The sequence below is a fragment of the Trachypithecus francoisi genome, unplaced genomic scaffold (genome assembly GCF_009764315.1).
Source record: "Trachypithecus francoisi isolate TF-2019V2 unplaced genomic scaffold, Tfra_2.0 Lachesis_group17, whole genome shotgun sequence".
Taxonomy (NCBI): domain Eukaryota; kingdom Metazoa; phylum Chordata; class Mammalia; order Primates; family Cercopithecidae; genus Trachypithecus; species Trachypithecus francoisi.
The window spans coordinates 71262977-71281412 of record NW_022681462.1 but is presented as its reverse complement, the minus strand read 5'-3'; the positions used below and the strand labels follow the sequence as shown (position 1 = coordinate 71281412).

Below are 18436 nucleotides of genomic sequence, written 5' to 3'. Positions count from 1 at the left end.
GTAAGGTGCTCATGATACACATTATATTAGAAAAAGCAAGTACAGTGTAACATGTAGAATAAAACCCCATATGTAATAATTTGGTATACATATTTGTATGAATAATTAGAAAGATACATATCAGGGAGGTAGGAATGAAGGGGTATGATAGGACATGATTAGTTTTGTCATTATGTATCTTTATGCATTTATTAATTTTCTGCATTTAAATTAATTTGTCACTTTCTTAACCTGAAAAACAACAAATCATCCCCCTTCCCTGCTCTATTTTTTTTTCCCTCTGCACTTATCACTAATATTCCATATATTTCACTTGTTCCCCCACCTGGAATGTGCTGCATCAGATACAGTTTTTGTTTACTGCTGACTGCCAGCAACTAGAACTCTCCGGCATATAGCTGGCACTCAAATATTAAGGAAAGTAGTCTTCTGCTACTCTTGATGTTCATTTTATCCTCTCTCCCCTAAAACCCTGATGTTCTAGAAGCTATCAGGAGTGTGACACAACTACATGACCAGAAGTCTGTATTCAGAGAGTGAACAATAGTTATTTGCTGGATGCTTATTAGGTGTTTTACATCCGTTATTTCAAATCAACCTAATTAGGCAGATCTATTATCCCCATTTCATAGATGAGAAGCCAATTTAGAAGAGCAGGCTTGTCTAAAATCTAATAGACAATAAATGTCCTAACTCCAGGCCAAATTCCTGCTCTTTCTTCCGTGTTGAACTGATCTTAAAGGAATCATATTTTTAGTAATTTTAATGACAGATAGTTCTTACATGGTATATAAGTTTAATATTGAGATTATTCATTGAATATTTCATATGTAATTTGCTGTTGATGATTCTTTTAATGATTTAAACATTAAATTGGTCTCTAACTTGTTGACTATTCCTAAAACAATTGCGCTGTTCAGCTAAAGCCCTGGGCCCTGCTGGAGTACTGTCAGAAAACCAATGACAGAGATGTTCCTAGGAGAGTTAATAAACGTTGGTATAATTACTATAAAATCTTCAGGACAAAAACCAGCCTGAGAGCATCCTGAGGACTTTGTCCCAGAGTTTCATCTCCAAAGAAAGCTCCCCAGAGGGATGCCTTTCCTGACAAGATTCCACTGGGAGGTTCCTCTTTCTTTCTCCTTGGACAAAAGCAGTCAGTAGGGCCATCTGTGGGTTGCAAGAGTGTGTGGAAGTGGACCTGTTCTGAGCCCAGGACAATCAACTAGGCTCAGGTTCCAGGCTAGAAAAGCTCCCTGTCAACTGATCAGAGGCCAGTGGGGAACAGGGGATGAGCAGAGGAGATATGGGTGTGCAGGGATAGATGGGAGGTCATCAACAGGGTTTAGGGACACCTTCCTGTCCCCAACATGCTCTGCTCAGTTTTCATGCAGGCAGGACTGGAGCTGTGCAGTATAAAGAGGTTGCTACTCAGGCATTTTGTTGCCACCTGTGAAGTAAAGTCCAAATTCCTCCCCAGTCAAGGTGAAGACCTCAATCTCAGGATAAGCTCTACAGAACTAAAGGCATTTGAGCATCAGCTGTCAGCGATTTTTTTTTTTTTTTTTTTTTTTTGGTCTTTCATGATTTGGATAGATTTAGATTTTGAAATGGGCTCTCTGATTACTCAGCCAACAAATATTTATAGGGTACCTTTGATATGGCAAGGCACCAGGCACAGTGCTAAGAAGAAAGTAAGAAAAACAAACATGATCTGTGCCTTAGGGAGCTTATACAGACAGAAGCAAACAAACAATCAATAACCTTTATTTTTGTAGGTGACAAATGAGCAATGCATAATATGCAAAACCTGGGTTAAGGGAGAGAATCAAGGCATTTGGAAAAAAAATCTCATTACCTGCTCCTCGTGCCTCAAAAAATATCCAGAAGATTTTGAAAGATAATGCAGGAGATAAACATCACATATTCCTTATTAATCTTTGTATTCCAAAAATAATTTCTGAAAATCACAGGAAATAAAACTTTTGTGTATTTATTAGCAGAGGCAAGCTATACTATCAATTGGACACCTCAAGGGCACAAAATTGCCTGGAACTGCGACCTTCAAGTTCAAAATTTCTACCTCCAGAAAGCAATGATGTTTCCAAAGATTCTCTTACTTTTAAATTGTAATTAGTAGATGTGTATTCCTAAGTATTCTACAGCAATGAAAAATAAGGAGCGCAGTCTTTTTTTTTTTAATCAAATCGATTCTGACAAAAGGAGCTTATTGTCTTTCTTGTTAAAAGGCTGACCAAAAAGAAATAAAATAAAGTCTGAAAGTGTCAGAATTGGGAGAAAGCCTGATTCCTTCCGACCTGGAGATATACAAAGAAACTGAACAAATACCAAGCAGCAAAATACTGAGATATTTACCACATAAGAAAGCATTCCTACATAGCAGTTGAGTACTGGGAAGGTTGTAGGGGAGGGTATTATTCACAAACAACTGTCAGAAGATATGAGACCACTGAGTTTTTCTCTTTCTAAAAATCATATGGAGTGATATTATTCTATCAAGAGGATATTCTGAAATATGTGGGCTATAGAAAAAGATGTAAGACATTTAAAAAAATGTTTTTAAGAGCATAGTCAAAACCATTCAAAAGAGAACTCACTCTGTAAAAATTCCTATATTTTTTCATGAGATTATCACTTGGTTACTTTAGGATATTTCTTACATGCCTGGTCTTCATCCTGACATATGCAGACGACACAAAATACTTGGGCTTATGTTTTTACAGCTTCCTAAAATAAAATGAAAACTATTCCCTCTGACACTTTGCCAGGGGGCTCTAGGATACTTTTGATATATTTCCTTAAAATATTTAATTTAGTTAACAAGGACTAATGACAAGCCAGAATTGGAACCATTCATTCTTTGAGGTCAGAAATGGTAATCTTGCCAGCCCACTGAAGTTGAAGTGGAAGACAATATGGCTCCAGCCACAGGGCCAGCTGCTTCTCCTTTTTGGCAAGGTACTTCTTTCCCCACACTCTCACCTAGGTTATCCAGCACCCAAAATAAACTGTTTCTGATAAAATTACTTTTGCTCTAAGTTAATTTTGTTTATGCATGAAAAATTACTATCTTGGTTCCACTTCCAAAGGGAAGTAGTTGGATGCCAGTATACTTTAACATTTCAGCACATATACAAACCACAAGCTGTTTGTAAAATGTTGCTTTCCATGTGCTTTTTTTCTTCAAGTTTTCAGTTTGGGGATACTTAATTGTGGATGGTGGATTTCCCTACCATTACCCTTAATTTGACGATGCTATTAGAATTTTTAAAAATCTTCGGTTTGAGGCAATGAATTGGGAACCTGGTACATACATGAGATCTTCTGATGGCATAACACTATAGTACTCCAAGTGCTGTTTAATGGATGTTTCACTGTGGGCTCTCCTTTACATCACTGGGTATCTAAAGAGATACACAGAAAAAGTCAATATGGAGCTGGCATCTGGACCAGTCTTCATCTAAGGTGAATGGCTAAATCACCAAGGACAAGATACTTTTCTATGAAACAGGTCCTTCTTATCAGTAGGTTATTGCAGATTTTGCTCATCCAAATGACTTCCAATCTAACTGAAACCACCATTACTTTTAGTGAAATATCAATTAGGAATAAGGAAAGGGTTAGGTTTTGTAGGGTTTGAGTGATACTTAGAAACGAGTCATTTTGTTTGGTGGATTTTGAATTGTTTGGTTTTGAAAGTATACAAAACTTACTGAGTTAAAATTTGTATTTCAGAAAACGGATTCCAATTTTCAGAGTTGCAGAGCCGTATGTCAGTGCTTCTTTACAGAAGTGGAGTGTTCTGGTAGTCCTGAGAAGTAACAGGCGGAGGGATGCTCCACGATTATAATGTTTAGGTCAAAAGGTATGCTCGACTCCCCAGGTGTTCTGGGAATATGTTATATGCCAGGACAATGCTGGGACCCTGCAAAACATCAGTGATCTTGGGAAACCCAGAGGAGGTCAAAATACTACCTGGCAATCTTAGGCTGACCCCAGGGGGTTCATCAATCCATGAATAATTTTTGGAGTCTTAATGACCTCCTGAGATAGTTTACTCCAAAATTACTCAAGCTAATCTCAGTCCTCATTAAAAAGATAAAAGAGACGTTTCCAACACTACTGAAAATGTGTGTACATACCAAAGGATATAATACTCATTAATATACCAGCATACAGAACACCAACAATGGTGGATAGTTTCAAGGACACCAGAAGTGCCTTTTAAATTTCATACTGTATTGTGGATCCAGACTGGAACAAAGAGATTGTGAGTTCTGGGCAGGCCAAAAGCCTTGAAAAATAATGTTGATTTGAAGGGGCAAGGAATGTGGAAGGCTTGTGTGTATCCGTTAAGTAGCCAAAGAAAAAATAAAAACACTGTATTTATATATGTGTATAAATTTTAAAAGCCATTTAAACTGAACATCTGAAAAACATAAAACCTATTCATTAAACATATGTGTCTCTGAAAGTATCACTGACCCAATTCTAGAAGGTATTTTAATTTGACTGGCTTTTCAGAGGCCCAAATTCTCTATAAACTTCTACTTCCTCACAATCAGTAATTAAGACTGGTTCATTAATTTTGGACTCACATATACTTTGTCTAATATCCTTTTATTTCTCTGCACGCCTCTACGACTCTTCCCCCAGAAGCCCCAAATGAGACTATGTTAATTTAACTAATTCACTGTAAAGTCACAGCTAGATCCCAAATCTGACAAATATTCCAATTCATGAGACACCTATAGCACGTTATCTATATTTGTACACTTTATTTAAAAACAAATAATACACTTAGAGCCACCAAAGATGGATATCTTAATTAGCTTACCCATACCCTGAATTTACAAAAGAAACTTCTTGCACCACAAAACTTAGCATTTGGATTAATTTACATTAATTGATGTAACTAAAATTTAAAATACCTGAAGATCAAACAATCTGGCCCAGGGCTCACCAGCTCGAGGATTGGGTGTGGAGAGAAAGGATTATTTAGGAATCTGAATTGATGACACCCTGTGGCCAGCTCTAGTGAACTGAACTTGAGAAAACATAAAAATAACCAGCATATTTCACTACTAAAAAGAAGAGGTTCCTCCTAAAAACAGGTATTAGATCATAGAGTTGTGATGGGGGTAGGGGAAACCTATTAATCTGGGCTAGAAAAAAAGTGTGTGGAGAAAGGGAGTTGTATTGTTTTCTCACAAGAGGCAAACTTCAGCCAAACAATGAAGAGATAGTAGGGAGGGAGATGTGTGGTAGACCAAAGACTTTCTGATTGCTGATAATAACAAATTTAGCAGCTCTCTACAAGTCAATTAAAATACCATTCTCTGAGACATTTTCAGAGAGGAGCTAACTAACACCCACCCAGGGTGAAAAAAAAAATCATTCTACATTAACAAGGCACTCACTGGTTCACAGCCTGTTAAAAACCCAGGCAGACATTAGAATCTAAATTAAAATGATTTTGAAAATTTGCATCAGAGGGATGACAAGCATGTGGTCCCGGTTAAATTAAATCTAAAGCTTGGATTAGCAAAGATCCAGAAAATTCCGACCCCCTAAGCACCACTTTAGGAATACTGCCAGAATCAGTGAGTGGGATTTAGGGATCTGTTTGGCCTAACATTTGCTTTCTATAGAATTAAAAAAAACAAAAAACAAAAACTGATGTAAAGGATCTGTTAAATACTTTGTCAACCTGGCATCCCTTACACTGACATGAAGATCCAGTTGGATGATGGATATGGCCAATTACAAAGTTTGTACTGGCAAAAGTAAAAATGATTCAAATTATTGACGAATGACCTGTCCTTTGTTTTTAAACACAGATATGTTTTCTGGGCCTTTCTCTAAAATGAACTTTAGGGTTTGATACATTTCACAAAAATATACATATTTTTTGTCAGCTACTACTTTGTACAACCTGAATCCCAGTGTCCAACACTTAAAGTACTGCAATTATATAAATAACTAAACAAGTTAACAGTAATGGAGAGGCAAATTCTGAGTAAATAAAATGAATGATTATGTACTTAATAGTCTTGTAGTCACTTTCAAAGAATAAAGTAATCTGAATAAAATTATACTCAGAACTCTTTTTCATGTAAGTTCAATAATTATTTGGCTATTGGTTGAAAACATCACACAGACATACATCAACGAAAGATTCAGTATCTCCACTCACTAACAACACTGATGGTTAATTTTAAGCAATTCTTTCAAAGAAAAACAAAGTTAATTCTGAGCCTTTCAATCTGATTTGTGACACCTTAATACAATATAACTTAAATGACAAAGCCTGAGAAAAGCACCAACATAGATTTTTTTAAATTGCATCCAACCGTCATTTCAGATGTCATAAAGATTTGCTTCAGTTAAAATGGCAGCAATGACAAAGAGGTAGATATGAGAGATGCCATTTAAATATTTTAAGACTCTTTTTAGGTGGAATTTTAACTAGTTCAGGTAATTAACCTAAAAATATTTACTAGTTGAATCTTTATCACGTAAGAACTTCATGACATGCAGTTTTGTAAGAGGGAAATACATGAAGTATTAAAAAGTGAGCCTTTAAAAAGTTACATTTACTCAGCCAACATTAATGAGATCCCATAATTTTGGTGAACCAATAATTTCTCCTTCTACCTGAACTGTACTATAATTAAAGCATAGCTATTTTTTTCTCTACTGAAATTTCTAGGAATTCACATTCAAAATTCTTGGAAAGTATATATGGTGCTCAAGAGCACAAAGCGCATGAAATGTCCCCTGAAGTCCTAGAAGTTGAGCAGATACATTAAAAAGACATTGATGGTCACAAATCAGGACCTTCACAGATTGGTAAACACACACACACACGCATGCATGCACACACACATTAACTCTCTCTCTCTCTGTGCCCCCCCCTCCCACCCCCGCCCCCAACTCAATCTTCATCCTCACTGTAAGGCTGCATTTGTTTTTTTTTTTTTTTTTTTTTAAAGGCACCTCTCATTTTCTAGCTATTGCCTTCTTGATGATACTTGTTTTTGTTAAAAAGCCTGAATGTTCAATGGAAATAGTTCAGTACTGAGAATGAATATTTTTCAATTCACATTTGAATAGCCAGGTTTTCTTACATTCAGATTTTAATACACTAGAATGACAGTCTTTAAAACAAGCATGCTAGCCTATAATGAATATTGTATATACAGTAATTTAAACATTTAGAACTATATATTATACTGCAAAAGCAAACAGCACAACACTCATCATACTCATCATTATCTGCTGTGTATACTACCTCCAAAAATGAAATTACAAAACAGTAAAATGCACCTATGGTTTATATATATATATATAGTTTATATATTATATATATTCTTACAATATATATAATATATACTTATAAAATATACATACATTTTAGACATTTTCAAATAAATCTTCATCATTATCTCCAAAAGAAATTTATAGCAAGAATATTGAAGGAATGAAAGTCAGATTAAAAAAAAAATTTCTCACAAAGTTCATCATCAGTGATGCAGCTCAATTTCCCCCCTTTTAGTCATAACTAAAATGATTATAAAAGCTAAATACTTTGCATAACTAAGTATTTGTTTAATGGCAAAAGTTGTTAAACTTGTTCAATAGAAAAATACTGAAGGTCATTATATCACTTCTGTTAAATAATCTGTCTATGGTTTGAGTAGCAAATGAGCTCCATATGACAGTTGAGTTTTGAGAAGGGTGCTGCAAGCTCCCAGAGATGTATCCATAGCATATGAAAATAGGGCAGGGGGATCCAAACCTCCTGCTAATTTTCATACTATTCCAATACATTTCCAACAAGATATTTACAAATGAAGCTCTACGAAAGCATTTCAATGGCTGCTTGAACATTGAATTTGTTCATTCTGTGAATTTTCATTGAATGTTCAACAGGCTAGGGGAAAAGTCAGACACATGTATATGCTACTCTGGTTGGAAGACAGCTTTGGCTCATTTCTAGGCTGAGATCATGCACTGCTGGTAGAGAAGACTCTCTCTGTAGTCTCCAACGCCACAGCACTGGCTTTCTAAGGAACTTTCAACAGTTCCATTTGCACTACAGTCAATGTATCTCATGGTTATTTTCCACTCACTGACAGAAAAATTTCAACCATGAAGCATAAAATGAACAGGGGAAGAATGTCTTGGTTTTTAGAATTTCAGTGACATTAGTAAAGCAGGTACTGAAGATCTTAGAAGGTAATTAAAACAATAACTGATAGAACAATAGCTTTATGGTCATCCATCATAAACACACCAAGTAATGGCAACTTCCTTCCTTCCTTCCTCGAAGGAATTTTCCAGTATCCTTCTACAAATGTTGGGTTAGAAACATTCTTTCTTCACTGTGAAGAACCAAAACAAATTTACTGAACATAATATGGAATTCTGTATCTGCATGGAAATATAAGTATTCACCTGATAGCCCATGTGTAGGTCAATTCATTTAAGTACACAATGGAGTCTCTTGAGCTTGCCTGTTAACCAAAGCACAAAGATGCAATGAAAAGGTAGCTGTATTAAAATACTACAGCCTATCTGTATGAAAATCATGCAAATTTAGCACAGGTCTTTAGCTTTAAAGAAAATCTGCCTGTATAATGCAGAATTCCAGAGGCAAACAAGCAGAAATTTTACAAAAATACTGTCAATCATTAGCCACATCACCACCAGAATACTTTCTGAAGAAGATGTACATATCATGAGAAGCATCATTGTTGTGATGATGGAAAATGTGGGGAATGGAATATGTAGAAATTGCTTTAACTGGTTAAAATATTTATAGATTTAACATTTTTAAAATCTAAGAGTCTATATTTTTGGTGGCAAGTTGGACATTAATAATTTATTTCTAATTTCTAGATTGGTCTCTGTCATTTGGGACAAAGAAGAAAGAGTATGAAGAGAGACATAACGGCTACAGAAATAAGGTATAACAGAGGACTAGGTCTAGATAGCGGGGTCCTCAGAATCCCAAAAGCTGACCACATGTAGGTGGGTCACAGGTAAGTTGGGCTGGGGAAGCCTGGCCTTTTAAGGTGTGGATTTCCCTAGAAACAATACAGATAAACTGCCCATTAAAACATGTATATCTCAATTAAACAACGGGGGAGGAATAGGGAGAAAGACAGAACTTTCTAGCCAATATTTGGCATTAAACTCTTTCATCCAGATTTCCAGGAGATTCTTCTTAGAGAGATTAATAGAGGACTTTTGGGTACAAAACATTTGTTTTTATTAGTACTTCTGCAAAAGCAGCTGCGTGAAGTTAACCATAGTCTTTGGACTCTTAATAATTATGAACTATTCTTGGTAGATGTCAGATAACTTGAATATGACAAAGAAGAAAGAGCACAGATCATCTGAAGCATGATTAGGTGGGTGCTGATAAATGACTATTAGCAAATAACTTCTATCTTTTCAGTCACTGAAAAGTAAGATTTCATTGGTATGAAATAATCACTCTGGTACTATAAATGTCACATGAATAAAGTGAATTTTAAATAGAAATTATTAAAGAGATATGCCCTGTTTACCCTTAAAAATAAACAGAATTTCAAACCTGAATAAGTTAAATCTGTTAGTAAAAGCAGAGTCAATCAACTATTCTTCACAATGGTGAATGCTTGATAGCTAAACTTCAGAATGATACCAAATCTATTTTCAAAACTGTAATACAATATAGAAATCTGCTTGCAAACTATTTGTTTAGCATTTCTGAATAATAATATATTTAACATATTATTGCATTTTTCTCCCCCTAACAGGTAAAACACTTTGCCAGGTGCTTTATGTGAACAGTTGAAAGGAGAGCCAAATTAAAAACTCAGCTTAATACTGCGTGGTCATTATACACAAAGGGTTAATAAGGCAGATATGATAAAGATTACTATTTTGACTATTTAATGTGTTTAATAAGATTTCACAGGGGAGAACTTGGTCTAACTTTCCCGTTTTCTTCTATTCAGTCCCAGTTATCAAGCTTTTTAATTATCCATTGTAGCATGCCCTACTTACTCAACAGGGACAAGCTAAACTTGTATTCGCTCAGGCCTGCCTAGCGAATTAGAACAACCTCAGAAATAAAGAAGCCTATGAGGGGGAAATTTGAAACAGACCTCAGGCTCACAGATTCAGCTGAGCTTGCAGCAACCTGAACAAACCTTAGTTTTAGAAAACAGTATATGAATTGCAAAACTATACTTCAACAAATGTTCTCTGTGCTCCTTCAGCAGAACAAAAGGGCAGGACGAGTTGATTCTTGCCCTCGTCTTCTGTATCTCTTTTGTGCAGTTGATTACTTATAAACAGCTAGAAGGTGAAGATGATGCATTGTGTCATACAAAGACTTTAGCCAGTGCATCAGCTCCAGCACTGGCTATATAGCATTTGGATGGGTGGAAAGCTACATCATGAATCGATTCTTCAAACTTTTTTCGATGAGCTGTGAATTCTTGGATACACGTCTTACTTTCTAGATTCCATAAACGTATTGAACAGTCATGACCTATACCCCAAAAAAATTGAAAGGAAAAATTACATTAACATGAAAATGGTAAGGAGAAATAAATAATCCATAGTTGAGGTACTTACTGCCAGACATCAAGTAAAGGCCATTAGGATCAACTGCTAAACTTGTAACAGCTTCTAGGTGGGCTACCATTGAGTGGATCAGTTTGCCTTTGGATAAAGAGATGGATATTCCTTATTAATGCCTTTCCTCATCGTCAATATATGCCAGTTACCATGTCATGCTGGTTTCTCCAGTCATCCCTCTCTGTGTGCTTACTGTATGAACAGCTTTTCCCATCAACTAAAACAACATGTCTCCCCTCTTGCCTCTAGTCATGGCAATGATACGGAAAACCAAAAAACCTCAAATTTTAGATTACACTTTTGTCTTTTAAGCCACAATATGGAAGTCAGTAATTTCTACACACACCCCTTAAGCCACATTTGTTAATTAGAACGTAGACATTATTAATCACCTACTTTGCATTCTTTAGCTACTGGCAACTTATGAGTTGCGGAAACACAGAATTCAAATTCACAGAGAGAAAACAATGAGGCAAGGAAGAAGGGACAGAAAGAAGACGTGGCCATAATTTTGGTGGATACAACATATAGAAAAAAATTTTAAATATTAAATATTCATTACTAGTAGCTAAACAAAGTCACCAAAAGTCAACATGTTAAAGGCAGATACTTAGATAAATATGGCAGCTAATATAGGGTGCTTTCCTCCCAGCACAACGCTTCCTAAATTTCCTTTATACTGGTGAAATGTAGTAAAATAAAACTTGGACAAGTCTCCATGCACAATTCAAATCAATGAGGACCAACTAGTCAGTTTTATAACACAGAAAATATTAGTCCATGGAAAAACGAATACAATGACCTGGAGGTTTTCCATCTGCAACACTAAAAAAGTCTATTTGATAACAGAATAATTGAATATTGAATAATGCTATTCAATAACTGAACAACATAATGACCATATGCCTCTATTTCCAATGTTTCTACTTTTCCCCAATATATACTACTACAACAGATCACAGCAACAGATCATTTTTATTGGTATTTGAGTGAAATTTTCCTGGTGTCCCTAGTGATAACCTTGGCTTTAAAGCCTACATATAGCATCTGCTCACTAGTAAATAAACCAAAATGATTCTGTACTAGTCTTAGCAGATTTGGATGGAATGAAGAGAAACCGAGCCGGGAGAGTATTTGTGTTTCAGTGCCTATTCCCTGACTACGAAACCACCAACAAACACCAAAATTAGTCTACTTGTGGTAGAGATTTTTGTTTTCTTTAATAAAAATCAATTCTTAGTAAGTTCTTACCCGTATTGTTATCATAGAATTTGATGTGCCTGTCTTCATGAGCAGTGATGCTGATCGGAAGAGTAGGATGACTGATGACTCTATTTATTTGGCAGGAAGAGTTGGCTGCTAAAAACAAAAAATTAAAAAGCAACACAATTTAGTCAAAGATATTTTTCACACAAAGAAAAACTGAATTATCTGCCTAAGAGACTGAAAAAGTAGGCTGGCCGTGGTGGCTCAGGCCCGTAATCCCAGCAAGGTGGGAGGCCAAGGCAGGTGGATCATGAGGTCAGGAGATCGAGACCATCCTGGCCAACATGGTGAAACCCTGTCTCTACTAAAAATACAAAAATTAGCCGAGTGTGGTGGTGCATGCCTGTAGTCCCAGCTACTCAGGAGGCTGAGGCAGGAGAATCATTTGAACCTGGGAGGCAGAGGTTGCAGTAAGCCAAGATTGTGCCACTGTATTCCACAGCCTAGGTGTCAGACTGAGACTCTGTCTCAAAAAAAGAAAAGAAAAAATAAAAAAAAGGAAAAGGAAAAGAAAAAGTAAATAATGTGACTTTTATTATTTGTTTTTAGTTCATTTATGCTGTGATTGTTTTCAAAATTTCAATGTTAGGAAAGAGAATTGCCTGAGCTATACTATACTGATAAATCTGGAAATACTTATAAATTACAATTTCCTGCTATATGTGGGTGCCACCTAAGGCTTAGTCTAGAACCACTAACACTGTTCATTCTACAATGTTCTGTGAGATTTTGCTACTTTAATATAAGTAAGTTCTATCATCACTTACATGGAGGTAATCCTCAAATTTAAATCTCAGTTCTTTTTGCACACAATGTTCTGTATCACATCATTATTATCTAAAGATAAATATGACAAAGAGAGCTTCTTAATCCTTAAATCCCTTTTTCACTCTTCCTCATCATAATAGAAATGGTCATCATTTGACAGAACCAGGTTTGGAATCCTAAAAGTCAGCATCCTAACTGTATTTTTTGTGTTAGTAAGTTCCAAAGAAACTTCAATTATATACACAATGCAATAGGAAAGCACATATCAAGCCCATATCACAGTGAACACATCAAGGTTCAGAAAAAGTTGTGACTCCTCCACAATCAGGTGACAATATCAGTACCTATTCTAACTTCTAACTCTCTCCCACCCTGATGGTTCATGCAGATCACACAACTGCCAAAATTGGTGATCACACATTCTTCCTGAAAGGCTTTTATTAAAAAGAAATCAGTAATTTAAAACCTCAGTGATTTCTGTTAAGCTTTTTTTTAAGAGAAAAGAAAAACTGACAAAAAGAAAACACTAATTGAAGGTATGTCAAAATTTTAAAAATAAAATTATGGTCCAGGGAGAGAAAGGGACGTCCTTGTAAAGTATATTACTGGGACAACTGTCAAAATTTGAATATAAATAGTAACTCAGATAATAGTATTGTGTCAATGTTAAGTTTCCTGATTTTGATCATTGTAATACACTACATCAGAGAATGTCCTTGTTCTTAGGAATTACACGCTAAAGGATCTAGGGGATAGGAGCATGATGTCTCTCATATGGTTCAGAAGTTAGAATTATACACATATATAGAGTGAAAAAGCAAATGTGATGTGACAAAATGTTAAAAACTGCTAAATATGTGTGAAGGGTAGCCAGGAGTTCTTATACTGTTTTTGTACCTTTTCTGCAAGTTTAAAATTATTTCAAAATAAAGAGTTTAAAAACATTTTTGAACCCTAGAATAGGTATTACAAGTTTATAGTCACATAATAGAAAATACAGCTAAAAACAGTCTAATCTTACAGAATTTTCATGTGGCTCCTAGAAATATGACATCTTAAAAACTGAAGATAGTTTCTTCCCAATGTTAGTGGCAGGTAATTACCCAGCCTGTTATTTAAATATAAAACGTGGCTGGGCATGGTGGCTCACGCCTGTAATCGCAGCACTTTAGGAGGTCAAGGCAGGAGGATCACTTGAGGTCAGGAGTTCAAGACCAGCCTGGCCAACATGGTGAACCTGTCTCTACAAAAAATACAAAAATGAACCAGACATGGTGGCACATGCCTGTGGTCCCAGCTACTCAGGAGGCTGAAGCAGGAGAATTGCTTGAGCCCAGGAGGTGGAGGTTGCAGTGAACTGAGATCGCACCATTGCACTCCAGCCTGGGTAACAGAGCGAGACTTTGTCTCCAAAATATATATATATATATATATATATATATAAAATACAAAACTCACTTGACCATGTGGAATAAGTTCTTAGTCAGTTATACCTGATTTAGATCCTAAACAAGAGATGCTTATTCACAAAATCAGATTATGCATTATTTCCTCTACAGATAATACTCCATTGAGCAATACACCTGTTGTAAAGTTCAGCAAGAGAAAAACAGTAACAACAAAAAAAGAAATACTTTAAGTGAAGTATCCCATATATTCTGAGAGAGATGTTTTAGAGAATAGTCTCAATTGCTTTGAGAGCTAGAAAATAAATATGATTGAAATCAAATCATGGCAACAGGCAAAGAAAGTTCTTATTTGGTAATACTTTTAAGGAAGCTTCTCCACTTGATGACAAATCAGAGAAGTAGGCAGAATGCAAAGAACACTACTCATACCCAGCTTGTGACGTATCTGCTTCAACTACCTTTGACTTTATCAAAGCCAAATCGCCACTGACATCAACGAGAAGAAGGGTAATTTATTCCTATTCTAACAAACATCCTTCATCACTTTAAACTCTATATAAATTTCACTTTCATCTTGAAGCTTGTTTGGTCTTTTCATTTTTTAAAAAAAAAAATGCTAAATTCCAAAACAGAACAACACAACCAAATATAAATAGCAAGGGGTAGTTCACAGTAAAACATAGTAAGAGACTAATTTAAGTCTGTTTTATACAACTTTAAAAGTAAAAAACATAATTTAGAAAATGTCAGGACATATTACAACTCAAAATAATGATCATTTATTCCAGTAATGTTGCCTGTGTTAAAAACATTCTTGGAAGTTTTTTCAAAATATTTCCAGTGTCAGGTAAAAATTCCTATTAATTTAGGGTCATATCTCTTGGGGGAAAATATGGACTCACTTGCCTAGTTCTCTTTATCCATCTTATCTACCAGACTTGACATCTTATTAACCTGTAGTCATTAAAAAGCACTATTTCCACTCAGGATGTTCACAAATTGGCCATATAATCTCTGAAGGTAATTACAAAAATGTTCTCATCCTTTCTAATTTCATATTAGTTTTTTATTTTACTACTGTAGCTTTGGATCATATATTTAAATGTGATTTTAAATTTATTGAGAGTCTAAAACCTGTAATTTCTTGGTGATATTCTCCTTTTCCAAATCTATCATCTCAGTTTTTATTTTCCTGTCTCTCTTGTTTACATCCAAGTAGCTCAAAGTTCTATTCATGCTTACTTCCCCACACAAGTCTCAGCATATCAGAAGAAAACAATGAACAACAAGTTAGGAAGGGAAAACAATGAAAAACACAATGGAATAAAGAAACTTTTTGAGAGACAGAGAGTGAGAATAACACAAGAATATATGTACACATATGCATGGACATGTTCACACATGGATGTACACACACCCAACATGTAATCACTTTTAAAACTAGTTCTCAGATTAAAACAATAGTATCTGTATGTGGTATTCTTCATCAGCTGCAACCTAAACTGTGATTGTCTGGATTATGGCTAAAGACAGAAAGCAATGGTAAAGAAAGCCAAAAAGCAAAAAAGAGTCTGTAGTATCTTCTTCATAACCTGAAAAAGCATTTATTTCCTGACTTCCTGCATCCAATAAGATGCTTCAGGTTTGGAATTCTGAGTGCCACAACATAATCTGTACTGAGCTGTACCAAATCACACTATTAATATAAAATTAAGTTGATTTAAAATATGAAATTATGAGAAACAAAAAATAGATTTTATTTCCTATTCAGAATAAATATGGCTTTCTTCAAATATAATTGAAAATTAATCATTTAGTATAAAATAAAACTTGACCCATCTTTGGAATAGCTCAAATGCTATTTCAAACAGTATAGTTATAAATGTACATAAACTTAACCCTAATTCTTAAAAAGTAAATAATTACATCCTTCTAAGTAACTGTGTTCTGAGATTTAAGAGACAGAAAGCTTTATAATGACAAATATTTTTCACAGCTGACTCCAGTAGTTATAATTCTGATTACGTTAAAAAAAAAACACAGACTATTTAAAATTGGTATGCATACTTGTATCTACATTGGATTCTAAAGTGAGAATGCGTTGTTGTGTTTCCATGTTAAAGATGCTTGTATATCCTTTGCTGAATGATGCTACCATATGACTCGGGTCACTGCTTACTAGATCCACAGAGGCAGGGATTCCCAATTCTGAAAGAGAACATATTGAAATAGAATGGCAATTAAACCATCTACTTGACAATGCACTTAAAATATAGCAAAACAAATAATGACATGGTTTCCTTAAGAAGTAAACAAGGCTTACCATAAGAATGAGAATTAGCTCATAACTAATCATTGGAGATTATTTCTTCGTAACTTTTAGCCCTGGTCTATTTATTTCCCTTACCTGCTTAGCATATCTTCTCGCTGTTACTCAGCTGATACATTTATGGAATGCAAGCCTTTATTCAGAAAGCAAATGGAAAACATGTATGAATTACAAATTTTGCTGCTTCCACTCAACCTTGAGCTTAGAGTGACATAGTGGGAATTCTTCATTTTAAAAAACCCATCTCTTATTAGGAATGTTAGCTCATCAAAAATAGAGAAATTAAAAAGTAAATTTTAAAATTATTATTTATTGTTAGAGTCATGTAAATACCATATGAAGACAACTCATCAAAGCCTGGAGAGAAGTTATAATAGCTCAAGAATAAAGAAGGTATTTTTATTTACCATCTAGAATACATTAAAACTTACAGCTTATTTATAAACATAAAAAATAGAAGGAAACGTATAAAGTGAATATAATAATCTGATTTTTTTCATTTGGCTCAAAATCTAACTACAGCAAGCTAACAGTTCAAAAATGTGTATACTGCAGAAGAAGATATACAAATAACCAATAAGAAAACAAAAGAAATGCTCATCATAATTAGCCATCAAAGAAATGCAAATAAATCACGATGAAATACTACTACACATCCACCAGAATGGCTAAAGTTAAAGAGACTGACAACACCAAATTTTTTAAGGATGCAGAACAACTGGAACGCTCATACACTACTGTCAAAAGTGTAAAATGGTACAACCACAAAATTTAAAAAAAAATTTTTAGTGATTTCACGTAAAGTAAACATCCAAATGAAAGTCCATATGGCTTTCTACTTCTAAGTCTCTACACACCTATAATGAAAATATACAAATGTTCACAGCAGCTTTACTCAAAATAGCAAAAAACTAGAGACAACCCAAATATCCATCAAGATGTAAATGAATAGACAAATTAAATGAATAGACAAATTATGGCTTAATGAAATACTATCAGATAAAAATGAAAGAAGCAATTGATATAACACAAATGAATTTCAAAAACATTATAATGAAGAGTAAAAGCAAGATACAAAGAACACATACTGTTATTATTCCATTTACAGGAAGTTTGAGTAGATAAAACTAATCTATGATGGAAGAAATCACAACAGTGGGTACCTCTGGTTGGGAATAAGGAGAGGAGGGGATTGACTTGGAAAGACACGAAGGAACTTTGGGGAGATAAAGGAAATGTTCTATCTGTTACATGGTTTGGATATGTGTCCCCACTCAAGTCTCATGTCAAACTGTAATCCCCAAGGTTAGAGATAGGGCCTGATAGGAGGTGACTGGATCATGGGGTGGATTTTCCCCTTTGGTGCTATTCTCGTGATAGAGTTCTCACAGGATTTGGTTGTTTAAAAGTATGTTCCACCCCCTTCTTCCTCCTGCTCTGGCCATGTAAGACATGCCTCCTGTCCCTTTGCCTTCCGCCAGGATTGTAAATTGCTTGAGGCCTCCCTAGAAGCCAAACAAAGGCTGCTATGCTTCCTGTACAGAACCGTCAGCCAATTAAACTTTTTAAAAGCAAACAAACAAATTACTCAATCTCAGGTATTTCTTTATAGTGGTATGAGAATGGGCAAATATAGTATTTTCTTGGCCTCCAGTGATCCTCCTGCCTCAGCCTCCCAAAGTGCTAGGATTACAGGTGTGAGCCACCACACCCAGACTCTATGTCTTGACTGATGTATGAGTTACATGGGTGTACTTATCTATCAGACTCACTGATATGTATCCTTAATACTTGTTTTTCACTATACATAAATTATATCTTAATTTTTTAAAACCTAAAATCTGTGTGTTCTTTCACCAAAAACCATTCCTTTAAAAATTACAGGCCAGGTGCAGTGGCTCACGCCTGTAATCCCAGCATTTTGGGAGGCTGAGGCAGGTGAATCACTTGAGGTCAGCAGTTCGAGACCAGCCTGGCCAACATAGTGAAACCTCGTCTCTACTAA

At 35.2% G+C, this 18436-nt stretch overlaps 1 protein-coding gene across 6 annotated transcripts in view; it reads right to left on the bottom strand.

Annotated features, from left to right (window-relative positions):
* Positions 1 to 204: 204 nt before the first annotated feature.
* STRN (striatin) overlaps positions 205 to 18436 on the bottom strand; it is a 139753-nt gene continuing 121521 nt past the window's right edge. For 3 of the 6 annotated variants that reach the window (XM_033176041.1, XM_033176042.1, XM_033176047.1), the window contains 4 exons: positions 16170 to 16310; positions 11911 to 12018; positions 10657 to 10743; positions 559 to 10570 (listed from right to left, as the gene is read on the bottom strand). In XM_033176041.1, coding sequence (XP_033031932.1) covers positions 10401 to 10570; positions 10657 to 10743; positions 11911 to 12018; positions 16170 to 16310 — 506 coding nt within the window. In that variant the 3' untranslated portion in view covers positions 559 to 10400. Of the gene's footprint in view, positions 10571 to 10656; positions 10744 to 11910; positions 12019 to 16169; positions 16311 to 18436 lie in introns of all 6 variants that reach the window. The other 3 variants (XM_033176045.1, XM_033176046.1, XM_033176043.1) reach the window with 3 other exon arrangements.